We start from the raw sequence: 22,288 nt of genomic DNA, 5'->3' as shown, positions 1-22,288 counted from the left end.
TTGTAAACCTCTGACTTGTTCCTGTGTTAACCAGTCCCGATCTCTTCTTCCACAGGGGCTCTACCTCTGGCAATCTTTAACCTGGGTAAGGTCCGCCCCTACCAAAGGGGCTTTTTCTGTAGCGATGACAGCATCAAGTACCCTTTCCACCCCAGCACAGTCACCTCCACGGTGCTCTACTCTGTGGGGCTCTGCCTGCCCATTAGCTCTGTAAGTAGTAGAGTTGCTCACGGCAGCCTGTCTCGGGGCTTGCATGTTGACTTGCCGTAACACAAGCATAACACACGTGTCCAAGGAGTGCCCAGGCCGGTGCCTCGGGCGAAACAAATGCGACGGCTTTCTTTCATCCACGCCCACAGCGAGAAGCTCTCATTTCGTCCGTTAACGGCTACGCTCCGTCCTGGTTTAGCAAGTCAAAAATATCCACGTTGGGAGAGGTTTGTCAGAGCTGATAAGGCTGCACATTAGCGAGCACTTAAGCAGATACTGATGTGAAGGAGGATGTCCACTTAAAAACATCAAATAAGGAAATAAAATGAAGCTAATATAAGTAATCACTTAAGAAGTTCAATTATTTGTTGAAGGGAAGCAAACAATCTCTGAGTCTGAGCATGGAGCAGATTCCAGGCTTTACACATGCGCTGTTATTTGATCTTCCCACAGCTGCTGTTATTCAGTCTGACAGACATGCAGGCAGCTGGAATGCATCTCTGGACCACTTGGTTCTGGAGTCTGTAATGGGAGCTGGATGCGTGCTTGTTAATATATGTACTAAAATCTCATTTGTGTGTTGTTACTGTCTTTGCTTCTTCGGGAACTCAAGGTGTGTTTTGACTGTATGCTGAAACCTTTTTACTCTGCAACAGAATTTGGCTCAACCTGTGCTGTGTAAGTAAAAATGCACCATATATTAAATCTCAATCTTCTGCAATATCGCAAATGCAAAGAAGTGCCTGGTTATAAGATTTGCTAAGGTATTGTATTTTAAGTACCAAGCATGCAAATTCTTTATGGTAATAGTATTTTTCATCCTTTTGGAAAGACTTTAATTGACTTTATGCCCACAGTGTATCATGATTGAAAGAGAAAAAGGAAGAAAAGTGTCATGTGTTGTAATGTGTTGAATATTTGATCAGCAGGAAAGGTTTTACGCCCTCCAATCATCCTCAGAGGTTTAGGGTAGTTTTTTTTTAAACTAAATTTCTACTTTTGTTCTCTGATTTGGCTCTGGTTATTACACTGGGATAAGTGGGAATAGCCCAGGATGTTTGCTGGTTACTTGCTGGTTAAGAAACTTGGATCTCCATGATCGGTTCTCAGGGAGAGGAAACTTCCATACAGAGAGAGGAAAGAGACCCAGAAGATTCCAGGCCGTCATGACTGTTTGGTCTGACGCCTGTTCGGAAACACAAGCCCTGCTTCTCAGAGGAGAACGCAGCAAAGATGCTCTTGGTCGCGATGATTTGTAACCTCACGAGAAATGCCATTTTTATGCTCTCTGTCGCTTGTGTTTTGGACTGACCTTCACTCTTTACTAACATGTGACTGTCTTTTAACCAATGGGCAAGACACTTCCCTGCAGGGAGCTGCTTCATTCTTTGGGACCCTCTCATCGGACCGCAGTCTTCGGCTTTACAAGGGAGTGCGCTGTTGCATGATGGGAATTTGTTCGGACGCCCTCTTATAACTCGTATTTTCTCTTTCTCTCATTGCTTCTCTGCCAGCGGGACTCCCGTTTGCAATACTCAATTTGCTGCACAGGCCTTTCCGCCGAGGCTTTTTCTGTAATGACGATACAATCAAGTACCCCTATAAAGAGGACACCATTTCCTATCAGTTGTTAGGAGCTGTTATGATTCCCTGCACAATACTCATTGTAAGTGTTTTTTTTTTAACCTGCTAACAGTTCCCCTCTGTGCCTCTTTTAACAGCTCTTCCTGCCCTTTGGTTCTGTGTTAATCTCTTCCTCTTTTACACATTGGTTGAGTTTCTTTGTGTTTCTGCTAAAATAATTTCTCCACATTTGCATGTGCGTCCTGATTCGCCAACAGAAAACGCTGTTAATCAAGCTTGTTTCAACGAAAGTGATCTTTCTAATGCTTGTAGATGAAACAGATAGAGGTATGCGTAGGGTGTATTTTAAGATGGATGCATCGCAAATAAAAACGGCAGATTGGGAAGATCACTTTAAATCTGAGAGCTAATTTCGAAAGAAAGTCAAAATAATATCCAAAATAATAGCAACACATGAATTCAGCTGCAGTTTGTGCTGTCCAGGGTCAGTGTTAAGTGGAATGGCTAACCAGGTCGGATGTTATTTTAAGCTTTGTTGTTGGCCTCTGATCTGTCAGGTTTTCGTAAAGCACAGTCACTGCTGTCTCTTTCAAGTTCAACCACAGAGACATGCAAGCCACATCCTCCCCCACGGTTATTGGCACCCCTTAAAATACCAAATCTTTTTTATTCCAGCAGCATGCTCTCTCACACACACAGACGCACACAAAATATATAAAAGAAAATGCACCCTAGAGAAAAACATCCCACGTTGGGGAATCATTTTTCATTTTAAAGAAAATAACCAGCACCACAGATGCTATAAAATAAATGAGAGCTATTTTATTAAGCTATAACTCACGTTTTTAAAGTTAAACAGAGCATCAAGGAATGTTTAATTATCCATTTATAATTTCATCGTATCCTGTTGTATAGATGTTATACACAAGGCCATTTTTGTAAATGTGAAAGAGAGGGAAACATGTTATTCAATTGCACTAAGAAAAAATAAATCTCCAAAGTGTGATTCATACACAAACACACAGTTTTTGTGTATGTCTGTGTTAAATATGGCTGGTTTTACTTACTCGTCTCCAGCAGGGGTGCCAATTATCACATATATCGCACTGTTATCAAGTCAGTTGACTTTGAGAAAAAGATAACTAAACATTATGTTTGTTAAGTGGACATCTTCCTGGGATAAATTTTATTTATTTTGAAATCTGCAATGTGGAGAAACTGACCTATAGGGTCTTTGCATTATGTCTTCTCCAGTTGGTGTAGCAAACAGGAAAAGGAAAAGCAAAAGCAGTGGCTCTGGTTCTATCCAAAGTTAACAATAAATACAAAACAAAAAACTTATTTTTTTTTATTTATTCAAAATAAGAAGACAGTAAAAGATATTCTGACTTTGAAACTTCGTCTGTATGCTCAGCTGTAATATTCTTTGCTTGTTTTTTGTGTGAAAAAATCTCCTTTTCTAGTTCTTGATCAAAAAATACCAACGTAACGTAACATCAAAAATCAAAAACGTCAGTAATTTTAACAACTTCATGACAAATATTCACAAGATGAAACATTCTTTTCTTTGCTCTTTCTTAAAATGTGATTTTACTTCTTTTTACTTTTTGGCATTTGTTTTAAGCTAAGCTCTAACTTATTCCTCTCCTTCCTTTGCAGATGGTCTTTGGCGAGTGCCTTTTAGTTTATCTAAAGCGCATCGAGTCCAAATCAACGTTCGGCAACTACGTTGCCTGTGTTTACAAAGCCGTCGGTACCTTCATCTTCGGTGCCGGTATGAGCCAGTCTCTGACGGACATCGCAAAGTATTCGATCGGCCGGCTCAGGCCGCACTTCCTTGACGTGTGCAAACCGGACTGGAAACTCATCAACTGCTCAGCAGGCGTATACATCGAAAACTTCAACTGCACCGGAAATCTGAAGATGGTCAACGAGGGCAGGTATGCATCTGATCAAAACACCTTCAGATCTTTGACTTTTTATTTGCTGGATGATGTGCGGTGACAGTAAAAAGCAGGTTGTTTCTGAAAGAGGACGTGTGTTTTAGAAAGTCCTGATGTCAAACCAGTTTAGATTTGAGAAAGAGGAAAAACATTGACCAAAATTTACCCCGTTGTATAAAGAATTGAATGAGTATTGAAAAAAACAGTTCTCCTCATTGTATGATATCTTAAACTGAGTCAGAATATTCACAATGGAGGGGAAAGATACGACCAGCAGTTACTGAAAATAAAAGCTTTTTCTCCTCTTGTTCCTTCTTTGTTCAGATGATGATTACAAGTCTTTACTTGCAGCTTCAAGTGTAAAATCATTCAGAGGATAACCTGTTTTTTTTTTCTTGCCCAAGTAATTTGGAAATTGAACTCTGAAGGAGTAAAATCAAAATCCCTGACCCCTTACGCTTTAATCTGTTTTGGAAGCGCAGAAAGTAAAGGTTACACAGACACATTGTCATCTAGGCATAATAAACCAGAACAGGCTGAGCAGTATGTGCTGAGCTTATAGAAAAAATGAGCTAAATTCACTCAGCTCAGATCTGCAAGGTTGGAATATTTCAGTCTAAATGTCATTAAAAAAAACGGTCAGTTATCAGGATTATTGTTATTAAAGATTCAAATAAATGTAAAATGAAAATGTGATCCGTTTTTAAAAAGCTATAAGCAGATGACATATAAAAAGTGGAAACCGGTTGGAATACGATGATGGTTGTACTGACGGCACAGGAAAGGAAAGCTTATTTTTATTAAGCTTTCCCGTGTCTGTTATCTGCTCAGAGCAGCAGGAAGAACGTTGGGAGGAGAGGATTTCCTCTCCTCATTCTACTGTAGATGAAACCACAGAGGACTGCTGAGGTTGGAGAGTTTATTCTGGGATGTGAGGAAAATGCTGCTCTCTTTTACAGCCAAGCAGCCTTTGTACTTTCCAGGTTTCCCCTTTGTTTCTTAAACCTTCTGCTTTTTTATCCTTTAGCTGCTTTTGCATGTGCCCACTGGTTTTTTTCCTTGTCACCTACGGTAAATCTACAAGGGCGCGGTGCGTATTTGTTGCTGTTTTTCCATATCGGCAGTCTGTTTGTTCTTTTTTTAAATGTAGTGTGACGGCAGTGCAAGAGAGGGATCCACTGATTGAAGAGCAGATATCCGGTGCTTTTAAGATTCATGTTGGGGACACAGATTTCCAGCTGCTTCATCCGGGCGTTTAGGACGGCCTGCCAGACACTAATAGGTCTGATAAAGTGCAGCAGAACAAGAAAGAGGGCTGGTCAGGGTGTCCTGCTCAGCCTCATCTTACTGTAACATGACTCTTGATCCGACAGGAGAAACAGATGCCCTCTTGGAGGGCAGATATTTGTTTGCAAGGTATATCACAGGAAGAAACCCATCTCTTCTTGGAGCACAATGACTAGGCACATGCTTTCTGAGAATGTACAAGTTATAGCAGTAAAACGGACACGTCGCTGTAGGTGATGGCACTGCTCTGTTATAGTGTCTGGTACATTTTTGAAAATGTTCAGTTTCCCACAATTAGAAATCTGCAATGTGTGGTTTGAATTTTCATTTAGCTCCCTTTGTGTTTGGTAAGAGTGCACGGAGACATCGATGATATAAAATCTGAGCAGTCTTTTAAGAAAACCTGTTTGTTTCATATTTGTAAGGAAAATGGAAATAAAAATATTCCAGAAGTAAAATAGTTTTACATTTATCAACGAGATAAGATGGTTTCAAGATTTTCCCCGTGGATAGCCTCAGTTTGCCCCATGCGGGAGCCGAACTTTCACTCATTTTGAGTTATGAGCTGAACATCGTCTCCGAGTTTTCTTTAAACGTGGGTTTCTTAATAGGTCGAGCTCAGTCTGCCTCACACACGCACAGCTGTGAAATGACAACAACTGTGTTTCAAACAGGAAGTAGCAAAGGCAGAGGGGACAGTTCGGAAGAGCAGCTCCATAGAACCTCAACATCCCCCCTCAGTTATCATTTCTCCGAAACGTGTATGAACAAAAGCCCGCTGAGGCAGTGCATGTTTGCACAGCCTCTCGTTTGCTTGAACAGATTACACACACAGACACACACACACACACACACACACACACACACACTCGCAGTCCCATTTTTGAGTCATGCGTCTGTCTTTCTGTTGCAGACTGTCGTTCTATTCTGGCCACTCGTCGTTCTCCATGTACTGCATGCTGTTCCTCGCTGTAAGTACCTCCAACCAAGCTGCACGCTAAGCAGGAATGTTTTTAATAAACGTGTCTAATTTATGATTTCAGTGTCGTGTATTAACTTAAACATACCAGATACAGTTTACATGCATCACCTCAGTCAGACACAGCTAAGTTTGATGTTTAGTTGTTAACTGATATGGATCAAAAATAAATTGCAGATAAAAAAAATCAGAACATGACATGTTTAGTTCAGTGTAAACACTGAAGACTGGATAAAATAACCAGCTGCTCACTGAAGAACTGCAGATAATCTGGAAGGAGGTTGAAATGGAAATATTTGCATTTTGTGGGAAGGTTTATCCTGGAATATTTTCAAGATAACATCTCTAAGCATGCTGATTTACGGTATGTTTTATTTTAAAGATAGCAAAGAACAAACAAAGCAAGGCCAACACAATCAGCCCTCTGCGTTCAGCGTAAAGACTGGGAACAACGTAGTGTTACTGAAAGTGAGAGTTAGGGGTGGTGAAGCTTCACCGCTGTAGTGGAACTGATAAGATCTTTGTTGTTTAGCTATTGATCTGGTTCTCATATTTCTTGATTTAATCTGAAGGAAATGTACCAAACAGACTTCTTAAGAGTTATGAGACACTAAGCATCTATTGCAGTTTTTCACAGTTTTCGTTGGTGGACAGGTATAAACATTAATAATAAAACAAAAACAATTAATCCTATATGCTATTATGATGCTTATCTTTACTTTACTTGCTTGTATTTGCTGTGGAAAAAGTTTATCTGTATTAGAATTTGGAAAACATGCAACTTGAACCAATAGTTCTTTTGGGAAAAAAAGTTTTTTTGTTTTTTTTTTATATATTTACATTTTAGAGAAGAATACTGATTATTTTTCATTTATTTAATAAAGTGCTCATTGGTTTTATCATTCTTGGATGCACTCTGGACTGTGTCCTTTAGAGGTTCTTTTGTGGCCCTGCTATTAGGAGCTTTATAGTTTTATTCTTCAATAAAACGTCTTATCTTTAATAGTTCAATCGTACAGTCGCTGCTTTTGAGAGTAGGTAAGACTCTGACTGTTTATTACTACTTCCCACAACCCCAGTTAGGAAAAAACAAAATCTCCATCTAGACTCTAAGTTAATTACGTAGATAAAACATTTTTTTTCTGACTTTAATTATTAGCTTAAAGTTCAGTAGTTCAGTACAGACTGGAATGAACATTAAACTTTGAACCCTCCTTTGTTTTTAAGCTGCAGGCTAGGTGTTCCTTGCTATTTAAAGGAATTTCATAAAAATGTCGGGATCCAGTCAGCTTCTACACAAGACAAACAGGAGCTATTATCTGGTGTCTGCATTGAGTCAGATTTTCTGTGACATTTACAGGCAAGTTGAGTCTGATGTTTCTGTTTATGGTCTTGCTGTAGTGGCAGGTGCTGATATTTATTTACGTTTAAGCCACAATGTTTAAAGATCTCATTCCTGTACCTTATGAACAGTCTCAGTAGCACCATGCTGCGATTGTCCAGAGCTGGTTTTACTGCCAAGCCCCGATGAACTTTATGCGCTGCTGATTCATTCAATACTTTCAGATAGAAATAGACCAGGGGACAAAGTCTTCAGCTTTAACGCAGTAAGCTCCTTTCTCCTGTGGGGTGGAAGCTCACTTATGGAAAGCGCTAGCCTTTGGTCAGCATTTACGTCAGTAAAGTGTAGCAGGAAGGAACACGAAAAACGCAGACCGGGACAAAGGTTAAATTTTGTGTTCTTGACACAAAATTGACACCATTTGAAAGCGAGATTAAACATGTCTGTTAGACATGTTTAATCCAGAGATTAGAAGATTATTACATTTAGTAAGATTCATTTTTCATGTCACTACTGATTACATCAGTGACCTTGATTTTTTTTATTTTAAAATGACGTGTCTGTAGCCACTCGTTTCCTCTACAGAAGTCAAGTTTGGCTCGTTTGTGTTGTAACGAACATGAATCATCGATCTGCGTTCCACAGCTCTACCTGCAGGCGCGGCTTCAGGTCCAGTGGGCGCGGCTGCTCAGACCAACCCTCCAGTTCTTCCTGATCGCTGCCTCGGTGTACACCGGCCTGTCAAGGGTCTCCGATTACAAACACCACTGGAGCGACGTGCTGACAGGGCTGCTGCAGGGCGCAGGCATGGCTCTGCTGGTGGTATGTGCTGCAATCATCTAGTCATTAAATATTTCATCTCCAGCTGCATTTAAGTTGTCTTCCAATTGTATTCACAATATTTGATTTTTTTTTTAATATTAAACTTTTAATTTGGAGATTTAATGCCATAAATGTGCAAAGTAGAGGGGGAGGAGTTATTTTTAGAGCAGTGATGGAGTAAAATACTCTGGATTTCTCAATGAAAACCTGTTAGAGGCTTCAAAAGACTTGAGACTATGGCAGAGGTTCACCATTGGATTGGATAACAACCCCCACCATGCAGCAGGCGCTGCAGTTTAGATCGGTGTTTAAAATGGCCCAGTCAAAGTTCAGTTGTAAATCCAATTTAAAATCTGTAGCAAGACCTGAAACCTTCAGATGCTCTGTGTGAAATCTTAACTGGACATGAACAAATTAGCAAAAAAATAATGTTGAGGTAAAGATTTCAGTTTCTACATACGCAAAGGAGGACTTGCTGTGCAAACTCCTTTTAAAAATAATTTTCAATTATTTTGAAAACCATTATTTTTATCTCCAGTCCATAATCACACACATCATTTTGTACGTCTGCATGGAATAAGCATTTTTCCATGTGGTCCATGTGACAAAATGTAGATATGAAAAGTTCTGCATTGCATAAACTTTTTTTAATTTTATTTTTTATTTCCGATTCCTGCAGGTCTTCTTCATATCGGACTTTTTCAAAACAACAGAGTGCCGTAAAGAGATGGACATCCCTCACACAACGCTGCAGGAGACCCCCACAAACGGGAACCACTTTGAGAGTCCCAACTAAGCTAAGTGGAGCTAAGCTAAGAGACCTCTCCTTCCAACGCACGCCCAGAATTCCAGCTTCGAAGCCTTTAATCCCGAGCAAATCCCCCATTCAATACACTGCATGGACGTCTAGTTTGAATTACCTGATTATTCCTCAAGTAATCTGAACTCAGAACCACACATGGCCTCTTTGAATTTCACACTTTAGGGTTTTTCGTGCTTGTTTACCAGTGTGCTTTGTGTGAAAGACGGATTGTGAAAAGTGTCCAGATGTAGATCGCAAGCTGAAGATGGGGAAAAAAAAAAAAAAATGAGGTGGACCTATTAGCGTGATCTACTGAAGCGGAGGGAAAACTGCATGCACCAAAAGGATCTGACCACTGCTGGGAGGGAGGGCGCGTCGGAAACCTGTGAATGTAATCCTGCTTAGTGCTTTTTCCTGAACTGCAGTCAGCATGCTCACGGATCTGATTTAAGGTCAGTTTTATGTCTCCAGTAGTGAATGAGTGAAGAGGGTTAACAGAAGATGAAGCTGACCCTAAGCCAGAGAACACCGCTGCTCTCTAACCTGATATCATGAACCAAGTGTTTGTTTCGTAGCTTTGGGTTAGCGTGATGCAACAGCTGGCTGCTGAGTCCTGTGTTGCCTTGTACTGGACTGCTGTGGCTGCTATTACAGCTCCCTGTGGATCTTATGTAAAACAAATACAGAACAATGTGCTTTTGTATAATCTGTATGTCAACAAATCACCATACAGACTTTTTATTGAAAAAAAAAAAAAAACAATGTTACAATTATGTACAAATGTCTAAAATAAGGAAAAATAAAGCCATCTAACTCACAAACATTAACTCAAATGATGCATGTGTTTGATGTATGAATTCAATAAAAACTTGAATGTACAATGTTTTCTGACCAATTGGATGCCTCCAATCCAAAATAAATCTTTAATCAAGATGTTATGGAGAAAACAAAATGGAGTGGAAGCAAATCCTGATGAAAGTTATTCGGATAACTTTGGGTAGGACAGATTCGGGGTTGAAGTTGTGAGTTGCATCTTGTGTCTATAAATAGAGACTGGCAGCGAAAACTATGTCTCTCTTAATCTTTGTGATGCCTGCAAAGAAAAGCGACAAAATTGTACAATTATTCACAGGTTCTGTTGCACATTGTTAACTAATTTTCAGTCATGTCAACATGCAAGTTAGATATATAACTGCATCATTACATTAAGATATTTTAGTAGGGATTTGTGTTTTTTAAATAAAAGCATTCAGGTCCAGTTAAACGTCAGTTTTAAATACAAGTAGATGTTAGCAGGCTCTACGTCTCAAATCCTATAATGCCTACATGCATAGTCTTTTAAATTTTACTCAAGAGATGAAAATATTTGCAACCATAAGTACAAGTAGTAAAAGATTGTGTTTTTTTAACAAAGTGTAATGTTTTCAGACCTCTCCCAAAAAAAAAAAAAAGAAATAAATTAAGATCAATCAAGGTTTTTAAACCTGAACGGCTCAATTCTTACACCCATTTGATCTGTTTCCACTGAAAAGGTAATCAATTTAAGTGAACAGCTCTGCATTTCTCACCTTCTGAAAACTTGTTCTCCAGTTCAGTGTTACCGATGGCTTTGGCTGCAGAGCACATCTGTCGCAGCACCTCCTCCAGGCGCCGCATGCAGCGAATGATGCTTCCTGCAGGAAAAACAAAAGCTCAGAGTTGGAGACATTTACATGGAAATAAAAACACTCAAGAGGTCATTTTAAAGTTAAATTAACAGAGCTGACTGAATAATCGCAGAAAATTCTCATTTCTCTTTGGGTTGCCAGAACACACACACAGACACGCACACACACACACATGAGAGTTTATCGAATCCTCCCTCGGGTTTCTCAACCCAGATTCATATTTCTTACTATGGTACCATCCCATATTTTACTCATGAGATCACTTCTAGGAAAACTTTGGATTGGGAATTAAACCGCACAATAAATCTATTTTTTTTTTCCCTTTACCCCCCAAAAAGGCAGCATAAAAAAAAAAAAGAGAAAGAAAACATAAGAACGCAGTGGGAGAAACGTTGGGTACGGTTAAAAACCTGCCAGGAACAAACCTTCAAAGACGTCCGTCATCTTACAGATCTGAGCGAACGTGGCCCCGTTGGCCCAGGCGAACACCACATCCATCAAGTGAGGTTTGAACTGGTTTAGGTACGTCTCCTCATCAACCTCCAGCTTAGCGTCTGCGGACACTTTGGCGATGCGCTTCGCACACTCCTGAAAGCAGCAACAGCGGTGTTCACATCTCTGTTACAGGTAGAATTCCCTCCAGCTGTTCGTGCGTCATAAAGTCCCACCTGCATTTGTCTGAGCGGCGCGGCCAGCTGCTCGGTTAGCTTTGGCATCTCGTTAGCCTGCGGGCCGCAATGACTTCATTAATGATCAGAGAGCAAAACAAACAAAATGTGCTGCTGTTTAGACCTTATATGAGCCTGACTGAGGAGACTGCTGATAAAAAAAAGTGAAGCCTGAAAACTGGGATTATTTAAATAACTATTTCCCTGACATTGGATCCAAGCTTTAGTGATGGTTATTTTGACAAGTTGGATTAAATCTGCAGGGTAAGAGCCAGAGGGAGAAAAAAACAAAAAAAAACAAGCTCTGCTGAAAAATCTGATGCTGGACCAGCTCTGCTTCATTAGACAGGACAAACAAATCAACCTCTAGTTTGTTATGTTTGCAGAGCAGTAAGACAGACCAAGAATGCAACCTGATCTGGACTCGGTTGGAATGGGGTTCAGATTGTGTCAGCAGTGTTTGTACAGAGTTACAGAAATTGGGCGAGTTTCTGTGTGTCTGTTCGTACGTTCTCCTGGAAGACGAAGCAGGACAGGAGAGCGGTGGCTTGTTCCACCGTCAGGTCGTTGAAGAGGCCGTTAAACACCATCTCTGTCAGCAGGAGCTCATCGGCGCTGCACAGGTTAACACACACCGTTAGCACTTTGTACAACGCCATCTTTTTATTGTTTTTATTAAACAGAGGCAGAGAGGACATGTGGCAGAGTTACAATAAGAAAAACTGTTCTCACAGCAACTTTAGTCAGAAACTCAGATCTTAAAATTTGAGACATGAGGATCCAGAGTCCCTGTAGGATAAGCTAAATAAGAACCCATAGGGTTTTTACCAGAGAGCTCTGGTCAAACCGCACTCTTACAAATGTGTATAAACCTTTAAAATATAACTGCTTCAACGAGGGGTTCCAACAAAAACAAATTAAAAATGAATCACTCATTGGATGTTTTCATATAAATCTTGCAGCACCAGCTATTTGGTTCCTCGTAGCTGAAGGTAAGCTGCCATGTTCAACATTCTCTTTATGGCTTGAAGCACTTGACTAAAATTACGCTAAATAGCTAATGATTATAAAAAGTAGCGAAACACATTCACAGCTCGCACACAGAGAAGCTCTAAAGTGAGCAGTTCAAGAGAGGAAACTGCTACAAACGGCTACGACTAGTTTAGAAAACCTACCTGCTGATTTCACAGGCGACCCTGCCTTTCATCTCGATGACATCAGAGGGGCTGGCAAAGCCGAGTCTTCGGAGGACTCTCTTTCGGCACTTCAGCTCGTCCATCTGCAGGACGGTGCGAGCTTTCTTCAGCTCCCGTTTGGCGGTCCGAACCTCGGCTGCGATCTACAGCACACACACATAAAAAAAGCGTTTTGTTTTAAAGAGTGATTTGAGAGCAAATTAAGATCTAAGAACAAAAACACAGCATGGCTCTTTAAAAGCCATGTCATTTTTACTACCATCCGTTTTGTGAGATCATCTGAAGCAGTACATTAACTAGTGATAAAGGAAGGAACAACAAGGAAATTACAACACGATAAGTACATATCTTGAGGCACCAATAATTTTTTTTACCACTTTCCAAAACCCCTCCAAGCCAAAGACGCGAGATTGCACATTTATCAGCAACGTCTCTTTAGGCGAGACGTCACCAGATATTGCTTGGTCTAACTGAACTTGCGGATCTGTGAGTTGCTGAGAAATTGTCGCAAGATCACAAATTCAACATATTTAAGTGTTTCTGTTCCCAGTGAATACCTCCACCTCCCTGAAACCAAGTTACACGTTAAAATGGTTTTATAGCTTCGGTGAGTCATAAATTCAAATGAAAGACTTCTTTGTCGGTCATGCTGCAGCTCATAAGGTTGGACAGGTTTATGTTTTACTAAACAAATTAGGTAAGCAAATAAGGTGAGTGCTGCGGTTAAAACTGGATCACTGGAGAGAAATGAAAGAACATCTGAAGCACAGGTTGCTCTGCTCAGGGGGATTGCTATTAGACGTGGTCAGGGTGTTGCTGCAGAGACCAAACATACTAACACCAGTTTATTATACAACTTTATTTTAAAATGCAACAGCAAGATGTCAAACTTGTTGCAAACTGTGTAACAGGTTTGTTTCATCGGACCAGTAGAACCTGTCTGTTTTGTATCTTTTAACACATATGGTTCGAAAAGAGAAATTGTCCAAATTAGGTTTCACCAACTCCAATTTAAGACTTCTAAAGACTGCTATAAATAAAATTTAAGCCATATATCTCCACAGAAACAAACAAACTTCACCCAGCCAATTGGTGATAAATTTGAACGTATCCATGACAGACAATAAAAAACTAAACTAATTAGCAAGGTGTGTTAGCGTTGAGTGACCGGTAGCTTCAACCATTTGGAGTCACACACACAGTGAAGGTGTCTGAGTGTGACTCAAACTTTGGCCTGACAGAAAAGTCCAGCGAGAACAAAAAAGTACAAAATTATACAGTCCTGTCAAGATAACATTTAAGACCTGTGATTAACATGTTAAAACTCAACTTGATAAAAAAAAAAAAAAAAACATCATAATTTAAGACATTTTAGGACTCTAATTACAGAAACACTTAAAACTTAAGGGTGTGTGCTCTGAAAGCAGGAAGCAGAAATTTTATTTTAAATCATTTTATTCAGATTAGACGGTTAACCTGGTAAGTGAAAGGTTCCAGTCAAATCCCACGGATGAAACGTGGTCAACACATGACCCTTATTCTGTTTAATATCTTCAGTTGAATTTATATTACTTTTATCTTTATGATGCACAATATCTTCTGTCCATCTGCCCCCATTTTAAGGTCTACTACCCTGGCATCCCCTTGGATTCCACACTCTCTTTTGATTCTTAAAATAAATCCATCCACCTGCTTTCCTCTCAAAAATCCTACCAAGAATTTCACTTTCTCTCTGCCACTGTATGATAGACCATCAGAAAGCGAGGGTTCTTAACACTGGAACTGGGAGACATTTTAAATATCCAAATTTATACACATCAACCTAAAACACAACGTAAAAAAAGGTACTATTATTAAACTAACATAATTACATCAATCTGTAATAAATCAACCGCCTGTTACAGCTGCTGTGCAGCTTCTAACTTGATGTTTCTATTTTTTTCTCTTTATTTCTGTCAAATCCCCACAGAAAACACAATTCCTCGTTTTGTTCTGTGATGCTGGGAATGATTTGTTTTTTAACTGCATGGGACCTGGAGGTCTGAAACATCGATTGTGCTGGTTCAGTGCAGGAAAACAGCACAGAGGAGATAAAGAGACATGGCACAATAAAAAAAGTTCAGTTTATATAATGAGGCTGACTTTAAGTGACCTTTGAGAGCAGATGATGTAATATTGCTGCTTTCTTCCTGCGTTTGTAAAAAAGAAAGTAGGTTGTTGGCTATTTTCAATTACAACTGCTTTGTCTAAATAAATAAGTACACATTTCATTAAAATAGCATCCATTGTTTTATTGTTTGACTCAACGTAAAGTCTGACATTTACTCCAGATTTGACTTGTTCACACACAAACACATTCTTACCTGTGCTTTCCTCTCACACAGGGAGTAGACGGATTCTAAGTTGGGATCGCTGTGGAGTGTGTGTGTGTACATCCGGTGTTCGAAGGCCTCCACCTTCTGAATGACCTTCTTCAGGCCGGGGTCTTTGATGCCCATGTCATCGATGGGGTCGAGTAAAGGAACGCCGTCCGGGAACCGCTTCTGTACCTCCTGAAGAATAAGAGGAAAGAAAATGATTGGATGAAGATTTTTGCTAAAAAAAAAAAAAAAAAACTGTTTTTTTTTTTTTTTACATATGAAACCTGTACCTGTATGGACTTGAGCATGAGCTGTCTGTTGTCAAAAGGCCTGAGATCTTTAGGGATGTAGAGACGAACTGAGCTGATCGAAGTGAGGAGGTGGAGCATCACTGGAACCACCTGGGTAGAAAAACAGATTGAAATGTGAGCAGAAAATGTGATAGACACAGTTCAGTGTGTGTGTGTGTGTGTTAGTTTCACCAACCTGCATCTCTCCGGTCTCCCCTGGAGCAGCAGGCTTGGCCGCCTCAGTTGCAGAGTTTTTTACACTTTCTTTACTACAGTGAAGCAAAACCTCGACTACGTACAGCGGCTCAGAGTCTCCGCTGGCCTAAAGCATGAAAACCACATCAGGCACAGCAACATTTAACTAAAGACTGGGAGCAAATTCATACTTTCAATTTCTTCACATTCTCAAATTATAACCAGGCTTTGAAGTATTTTATTGAGATTTTCGGGGACAGATTACACAAAATAGTGCGTAGTTGTCAACGAGACGAAAAAGAGGGGAAGTAGGTTGCAGTTGATGTAAAGATAGATGGAGAAAGAAAATCTTAGGGAGATACAAAAGATTTGAGACTGGAGAGAAAGGTCTCTCTCAGGACACCATCCTCAAATAAACCAGATGTTCAATAGAAAGGCTTTAATTAAAGCTTATTCACCATTATGCACAGTTTTGGCCACTAAATTCCCAATGAAACACACCAGCATGAGTGGCAGTAAAGTCTGGCTTACCTTTGTGTTTGTTTTCTTGCTAAAGTTTACAACCACTCCCCAGCCAAAGTCGGTATCCTCATTCTTCACCTGTGGCATCAGCACAGGAAATTTGGCCTTTAATAAAATGCAGGAGTCTGGAAACATTCCCAGAATGTGAACGGGTAGAGAGACGTACCTTCACGAGTCGGCCCGGCTGAAGGAAGGGCAGGCAGTATTTGGGCTTGTGGATGAATTCTTGTATCTCTTTACCCAGCTTAGCCAGCTGCTGCCTGATCTTAAAGTATGTAACAACACTCTCCTCGTTAGGAATCTCAATGGTGTGATACTGGTCCTCTAACTTCTTAATTTCTGCAAAATAAAAAAAAAATGGAAGCAGCGATCTCATTAAACTTGCTACAGCATTACCCAAAGTGGTGTTTGCTAACCCGTTCTTTTTTTCTAATTAAGTGTAGAAATAAAAAGCAGGATGCTGACTCTCAACGACGCCGGGCAAAGCCCTGTAGTGCTGAAACTGGTAGAAGGACTTCTCCAGCATGTACTCTGGGTTGATCTCTTCTACACGCAGCAGGTTGAGCACCATGTTGTATGTCAGGTGGAAGGCACTGTTCAAAGGGTCTGCTGAGCCCTGCAAGGCACGACGACAACAGAAATGTTGGGTGCAGTAGAAGACAGATGGGATAAACCGTAAGAGGTCTACACGCAAGTACGCTGAAGTTGCTGACTCCAATTTAAAAACTTGAGAGATTTCGCAACCGCGGCGACATTTCACAGCCTCTAATATCGGGCTGTGTGGTTCAAAAGGCACACAGCTGTGCTGTGTATTTATAGCAACATGCATATAAACGTGTCAAATCAAAGACAGACAATCAAGACTCAGGGTTCTCTGTGAGAACGTTGCCAAGTTATGACAGCACACCAAATGGCCCGATTACCCTTAATGCGATCAGCTTAGTTGGCCATAACAAGATCAAAAATTTATCGCATTCAGATTTACTGTACCTTCAGTAGCTGTTTGCCCACAGCTGGACTCATCTTCTCATCCACCATAAAAATAACTATTCCTCTGTCATCCATTCCTCTCCTGCCAGCGCGCCCCGACATCTGGATGTACTCACCTGATGTAATCTAGAAGGAAAGGAAAAAGGCTTGTTAGGATGAAGTATGCCCCAATATCTGCAGAACATTAGTTGTTTTTTTCCCCCCATTAACCATATAACTGCACAAATTGGAATTACAAAAATAAATTAGCAATTTTGGAAGAAAAAAAAAAAAGGTCAGAAAGAATTAAGAAAAGTTTACTCTGATTTGACTTCAGACAGCAAGAAAAAAAAAAAGTGTCCATCTTCTTATTAGGTGTATGAACATAACTGTTCTCAACTCTAAATAATATTTTCCAAATTTAGGGCTTCATTAAAATGTTAAGTTGCACCAAGTCCCCAAACTGTGCAGCTTAAATGTCAGGCGCTTTCAAGGATTAAATACAGAAATCAAGAACTTTCCAAACATTGAAGGCACCTAATTGAAATTCAAGCATCCGTACAAAACCCTGTGTTTTGCAACCAAAACAAAAGGACTCCGTGTTGATGTGATCGCATCTTCCGATCAACCGTGCCACAGTAACAGATTGTGATTTTCACCACAGCATGAATCAAGAATCACAGTGCAGTGTTTTGAAGTGCCTGCGTGGAGCTTTGGCACCATCTGAGGCACCAGATGTTCTTCATGAAGTACTTGGATTGGAGGGATGTTTCCCTCTCGACTCGCTTCAATCCTCGCCGTGTTTGTGTGTGCATGTCTGCAGCTTCACACACGGCCCCCAGCTCTTATAAACAATACGTGGCTGTTTATGTGGCAAAGCGAGCGGCTCCGTTTGAAGACCTTATAAAGACTTCAGAGCGACAGGCTGTGTGAAAGTGAACACTAAGCACAAGCTAGAGGTCTTTTAAAGGGACTGCCATGTTTACAGGATGATTTATTTTTTTCTGTAGATACACATAGGTGGGATGTTTTCTGATGCAAACTTCTCCAAAAGACATCACCTGCTTCCGATCACCTTCTTGCATATGTACAAAAATCTACTGCAGAAATTGTGACAACTGATCAATCCCTTTGAAAGAAACAGTTTTTATAATGGTCAAGTTGCTGTGAGTTCTTACAAAGCGGTGGTTCTTGCCATCAAACTTGCGTGCGCTGGTGAAGAGAACGGTCCGAGCTGGCATGTTAATACCCATGGCGAAGGTCTCTGTAGCAAACAAGGCCTGGAATGAGACAACAAATCGTTACCATTTTGTCATCAGCGTGCAAATCAGGGTATTTTTATACAGCTTCCAAGACCTTGTAAACGATTGCATATTCTCAACATCTGATATCAATCCCAATTTGTTTTTTCTCTTTCAAACAGAGCTAGAATATTCACACCCCTTGAATTTAACATTTTCTCAACAGTGAAAACAAAGAGGATTTTGTGTGATAGACACATAAAGTAAGGCATTTGTTTTTGCGCTGCAGTTTACTACAAGCAGGAGGTATGAGCAGAAGCATTGGTTTGGAGACATTTCACCTGTGAGGCAGGTAAGATGCCCATCAGCCCATATCCAAGCTAAGACACAGTAGGTGGTTTTGAAGCTCCGTAGCTCTACAAACGTGATGACACATCTTCAAACCGATGCTCTCCGATGTTAAGAGCAATATAAAAAGGTGAGTAAACCACTGATATCCACACCAAGAAACAATTAAACAGGCGGGGTGAAATTAAATATTAATATTTGCTGAATAATAGCAACTTGCTATTAAAACTGATTATTTCAGAGACTGAAACTGACAAAAATTGACCAGGAACTGCTCAGGAAGTATGGCGACTTACTCTGCCATCTTTAGTTGATAATAACTGATACGTCAGATCCTTGTCTACACTCTTCAAAAAAATGGTTTTCCAATCATTTGTTCAACTAAATACAAATTTATATCTTGTTTTCTTTCACATTTTCTTTTTTTTATATAAGAAAATCATGTTTTGTTTTCTTTCCACTTTACAACTGTCCGCAGCTATGTGTTCATCAGTCACATAAATCTCAATGAACTGCATTAAGGTTGTAAAATGTTAAAATGCGAAAAAGTTAAAGGCAAATGAATGATTTTACAAGACATTACATTTGAACACATAATCCCTTCACTTCACTCGTTTCAATTACGGATGCATGACATTATTGGCATGGTATTGGTATCGGTTATTGGCCAAATGAGTTTTACTATATCAGCATATTGGCTATCGACCAATAATCCAATATCGTGCATGTCAAGTTTCAATATGCTTGAAGAAGCATCTTTTCACAGAGACGGAGGTACCTTGAGCAGACCCTCAGAGAAGAGAATCTCAATTGTCTCTTTCAGGATGGGCAGCAGTCCTCCATGATGGATTCCTATCCCTCTCTTTAAGAGTGGCAGCACATGCTCGACCTGCGGGAGACCAAAAAAAACACAACTCGTCACTACTGTGACAAAAGCCAAGACGGAAAAGAATGGAGAGGGAACTCGTATTAGTGTGAGGCATGGCTGAGTTGGCCATTGCTACCCCTGTGGGATTTTTCCCATTGCTACAGAAAAAGGAAAAACACGACTAAATTTAATAAGGAACAGAAGAACCAGCGTTTTAACACATGCAGCCTTTTTCCATCAAGGTGGTTAACTGGAGGAAATTGTGAAGCTTTTTTTTTAAATTTTACAAGGTGTCAACGTTGAGAGTTCAAAGACTTGAGGTGCTAGAAGAAAAAACACATTACAGGTTGTGGGCAAACTGTGGCCTGCTTACCTGAGGCAGCTTCTTGTCCTCATCTGAAAGACAGTCCACTGCATTGTTGAACACTTCTTCAACCAGACGTTTCTCATCATCTGCAGGAAACAAAAAAGGCGTTACTGATATTTTCTTATAGCTGCACACAAAATAAAAGTTTAATCTAGTAAAATTTAGAGTTATTTAAAAAAGTTTTTTTCAGTTTCTTTTTGCATGCACTGCATATATTTCACAATTTCCAGCATGGAAACGTTAACCAATAACAGTCTGCCATAATATGAAACATTTCAGCAAAACTGTGATTACTTTTGTCACTGTAGCCTTCATTTGACACTAACTTGCATTAACACACACAAACGCACAAAATCCTGAGTAAACACACTGAACCAAAATATGGCTTCACTTGCTTAAACAAATGTCCATCATGAGTTTCTAAATTGTAATAAGTAGCTACACTTGTAGATGCAGTTGTTTAGCTCATTCCTAGCTTAATATACTTAGAAACATAACCAAACTAGCCTGGTATTTTAAATTTGATTACATTTTCTCTTTGCTGAAAGTTTGTTTCATCCTTTAATCATATCATCTGTGTTTGGGGATTTTTTTTTTTTTAAAAAGCAAACTTTTCTTGGATAATTCGGAGCACACAATTTGTGGAAATGCGAATTTTCTTTGGCACAGTTTATCCATGTTTTTTATACAGGGTTGATAAAAACTGGCAGCTTTACCAGAATAAAGAGCCTCCAGTGATGGAGGAGTGCAGCGTTAAAACAAACCTCATTCATAATAGAGTCGCAATCCAGAAGAAACAAATCATGAAGAGGAAAGAGAATGTTTCATAATATAACTTCAGATTGCATGTTTTACTTTACCGAATAATATTAACAGCATGAGAATGGGAGCCAAAAATCACTTTAAAACTGCATTTTGTCCAAAATGAATGTCTTCCAGAAGAAACTCCTTTTTCTTATCTAAATGTATGAGCACAATAAAACATATTTATGACATTACTGCAGTGAGGGGATTTTGTTCACCTGCGTTTGCCAAGTGGCAGGTTTTCATTTCCTAATTTAAACTTTTTTCAGCACCAGAAATGTTTTTGACATGATTACTAAGTAAGCAATTTGCTCACCAAACAGAAACCTTAGCAAATATGTGATGTGAACAAAATTAGGTGACTTTGTCCTTTTGGGATGATAAAATGACTAATCAAATCTTGGTCAGCATAAGTGCAAATAATCAAATTACTAATTCCAAGAATAAAATCAATAAAAGCAGTCAAATATAATTAATTAAATTAACAAAACATATACTCATGCAGTGCAAAAGTACTTCATCTGGTTTAAACCAACTAGCAGTGCAGAAATCCAAGCTAATCTGAGGTTTTATTATGCAAAATTAACACCATGCTATTCTTATTCCAGAAATTAGAGATAAGAAAAGTGAAAATTAAAGTTAAATCTTCACAAATGCCCCATACCATTGTTAAAATCCAGCTTGGACACCTGCAGGGCGTAGGCCTCGCAGTCTTTCTTACTGAAGCTGAAAATGATCACCGGCTGGAAGTTCCTCTCCATGATCATCTTCACTATCTTGAAAACACTGGATGGTCCTAAGTAAATTATACAAAAATATAGTTTTAGGTTAAGTGATTGATATAATCTTCCATTTTTGTCTTATTTAGACGTGTCTCCTGCGTACCCTTAGTGCCTCCCTTTCGGTTTCGATCCCACTTGCCACCTCCACTGCCACCCCCGGACTCCCCAGCATCTCTGAGAACCTGCATGGCTGTGTTGAAATTATCTTCTCTGAAGTCCCCCTGAGGAAGGGCGCACAAGCATACACTATTTGAATCACGTATAATAACATCTGACTTGCTTTATATGACTTTTATAAAAAGTGATGACAAAATCTTTTATCTTTCTAAAAATATTTTAAAAAAATGTCTGAACTCCAGATAAAAGTGTGCAAAGGGAGATCGACTGTGTTAAGTTAGTGAAACCATCGACAATAGATTATGGGTGTACTTACATTTTCATCAACCACTAGGTGGAGTCCATCGCCCCCTGCTGGAAAAATATAATGTTGCAGTGGAGTGGGACGGTAGTCTGTGTAAACCACATGGCATGGCTGCAGGAAAAGAAGAGAAACACTTTTATTGTCAATAAAGATAAAAGAGACAAAAATAAAAAATCCCAGACAACAATATTTCATTTTTAAAATTGTCTCTACTGTTGACATGCAAATTCTTTTTCCAGTACTTCAATTCTAGACTAGCATTATGAAGCCCCAAAACATTTATGAATCTGAAAAAAAATCTGTTTCTGCGCAACATAATTTTTTTAAATAATTTAACCGTATTGTGAAAACTATGTTTTAACCACAAAATAAGCAATCTTCTTAAATTAACTGGTAGTGGCAACCCAGAAATACAGCCCACCTGCTTGTGTAAATGACAGATCCACTCAGCAAACTGTTTGGCATTCGGGATGGTAGCAGACAGGAATACATAATGCACATTATCAGGAAGAAGGATGATGGTTTCCTCCCAAACCACGCCACGCTCTGAAATGAACAAAGAAACTCTTGTCAATGACAATAAACAACACAAAAAAATTCATTTGGAGGTCAATCGTCCCA

At 39.6% G+C, this 22,288-nt stretch overlaps 2 protein-coding genes across 2 annotated transcripts in view; one reads left to right on the top strand and one right to left on the bottom strand.

Moving 5' to 3' along the window:
* Positions 1-229: 229 nt before the first annotated feature.
* Positions 230-9,240, top strand: plpp1a (phospholipid phosphatase 1a). The gene is made up of 5 exons (XM_015022301.1): positions 230-1,876; positions 3,454-3,734; positions 5,938-5,995; positions 7,991-8,167; positions 8,847-9,240. Exons 1-5 carry the CDS (start codon positions 1,853-1,855, stop codon positions 8,961-8,963), a joined length of 657 nt encoding a protein of 218 aa, XP_014877787.1. The 5' UTR covers positions 230-1,852; the 3' UTR covers positions 8,964-9,240.
* A 422-nt stretch (positions 9,241-9,662) lies between these two features.
* mtrex (Mtr4 exosome RNA helicase) overlaps positions 9,663-22,288 on the bottom strand; it is a 22,211-nt gene continuing 9,585 nt past the window's right edge. The window contains exons 8-27 of the mRNA XM_015022302.1: positions 22,089-22,213; positions 21,680-21,778; positions 21,350-21,467; positions 21,129-21,260; positions 19,667-19,746; positions 19,204-19,314; positions 18,015-18,116; positions 16,858-16,983; positions 16,333-16,483; positions 16,034-16,206; positions 15,877-15,945; positions 15,347-15,472; positions 15,151-15,261; positions 14,864-15,052; positions 12,480-12,643; positions 11,814-11,919; positions 11,305-11,361; positions 11,062-11,224; positions 10,538-10,642; positions 9,663-10,062 (exon numbers count right to left, since the gene is read on the bottom strand). Coding sequence (XP_014877788.1) covers positions 10,010-10,062; positions 10,538-10,642; positions 11,062-11,224; positions 11,305-11,361; positions 11,814-11,919; positions 12,480-12,643; positions 14,864-15,052; positions 15,151-15,261; positions 15,347-15,472; positions 15,877-15,945; positions 16,034-16,206; positions 16,333-16,483; positions 16,858-16,983; positions 18,015-18,116; positions 19,204-19,314; positions 19,667-19,746; positions 21,129-21,260; positions 21,350-21,467; positions 21,680-21,778; positions 22,089-22,213 — 2,360 coding nt within the window. The 3' untranslated portion in view covers positions 9,663-10,009. The remainder of the gene's footprint in view (positions 10,063-10,537; positions 10,643-11,061; positions 11,225-11,304; positions 11,362-11,813; positions 11,920-12,479; positions 12,644-14,863; positions 15,053-15,150; positions 15,262-15,346; positions 15,473-15,876; positions 15,946-16,033; positions 16,207-16,332; positions 16,484-16,857; positions 16,984-18,014; positions 18,117-19,203; positions 19,315-19,666; positions 19,747-21,128; positions 21,261-21,349; positions 21,468-21,679; positions 21,779-22,088; positions 22,214-22,288) is intronic.

This window comes from Poecilia latipinna, unplaced genomic scaffold (assembly GCF_001443285.1).
Source record: "Poecilia latipinna isolate Pla-1442-1.1 unplaced genomic scaffold, P_latipinna-1.0 Scaffold2974, whole genome shotgun sequence".
NCBI classification, from domain to species: domain Eukaryota; kingdom Metazoa; phylum Chordata; class Actinopteri; order Cyprinodontiformes; family Poeciliidae; genus Poecilia; species Poecilia latipinna.
This window is presented reverse-complemented; position numbering and strand designations above follow the sequence as displayed.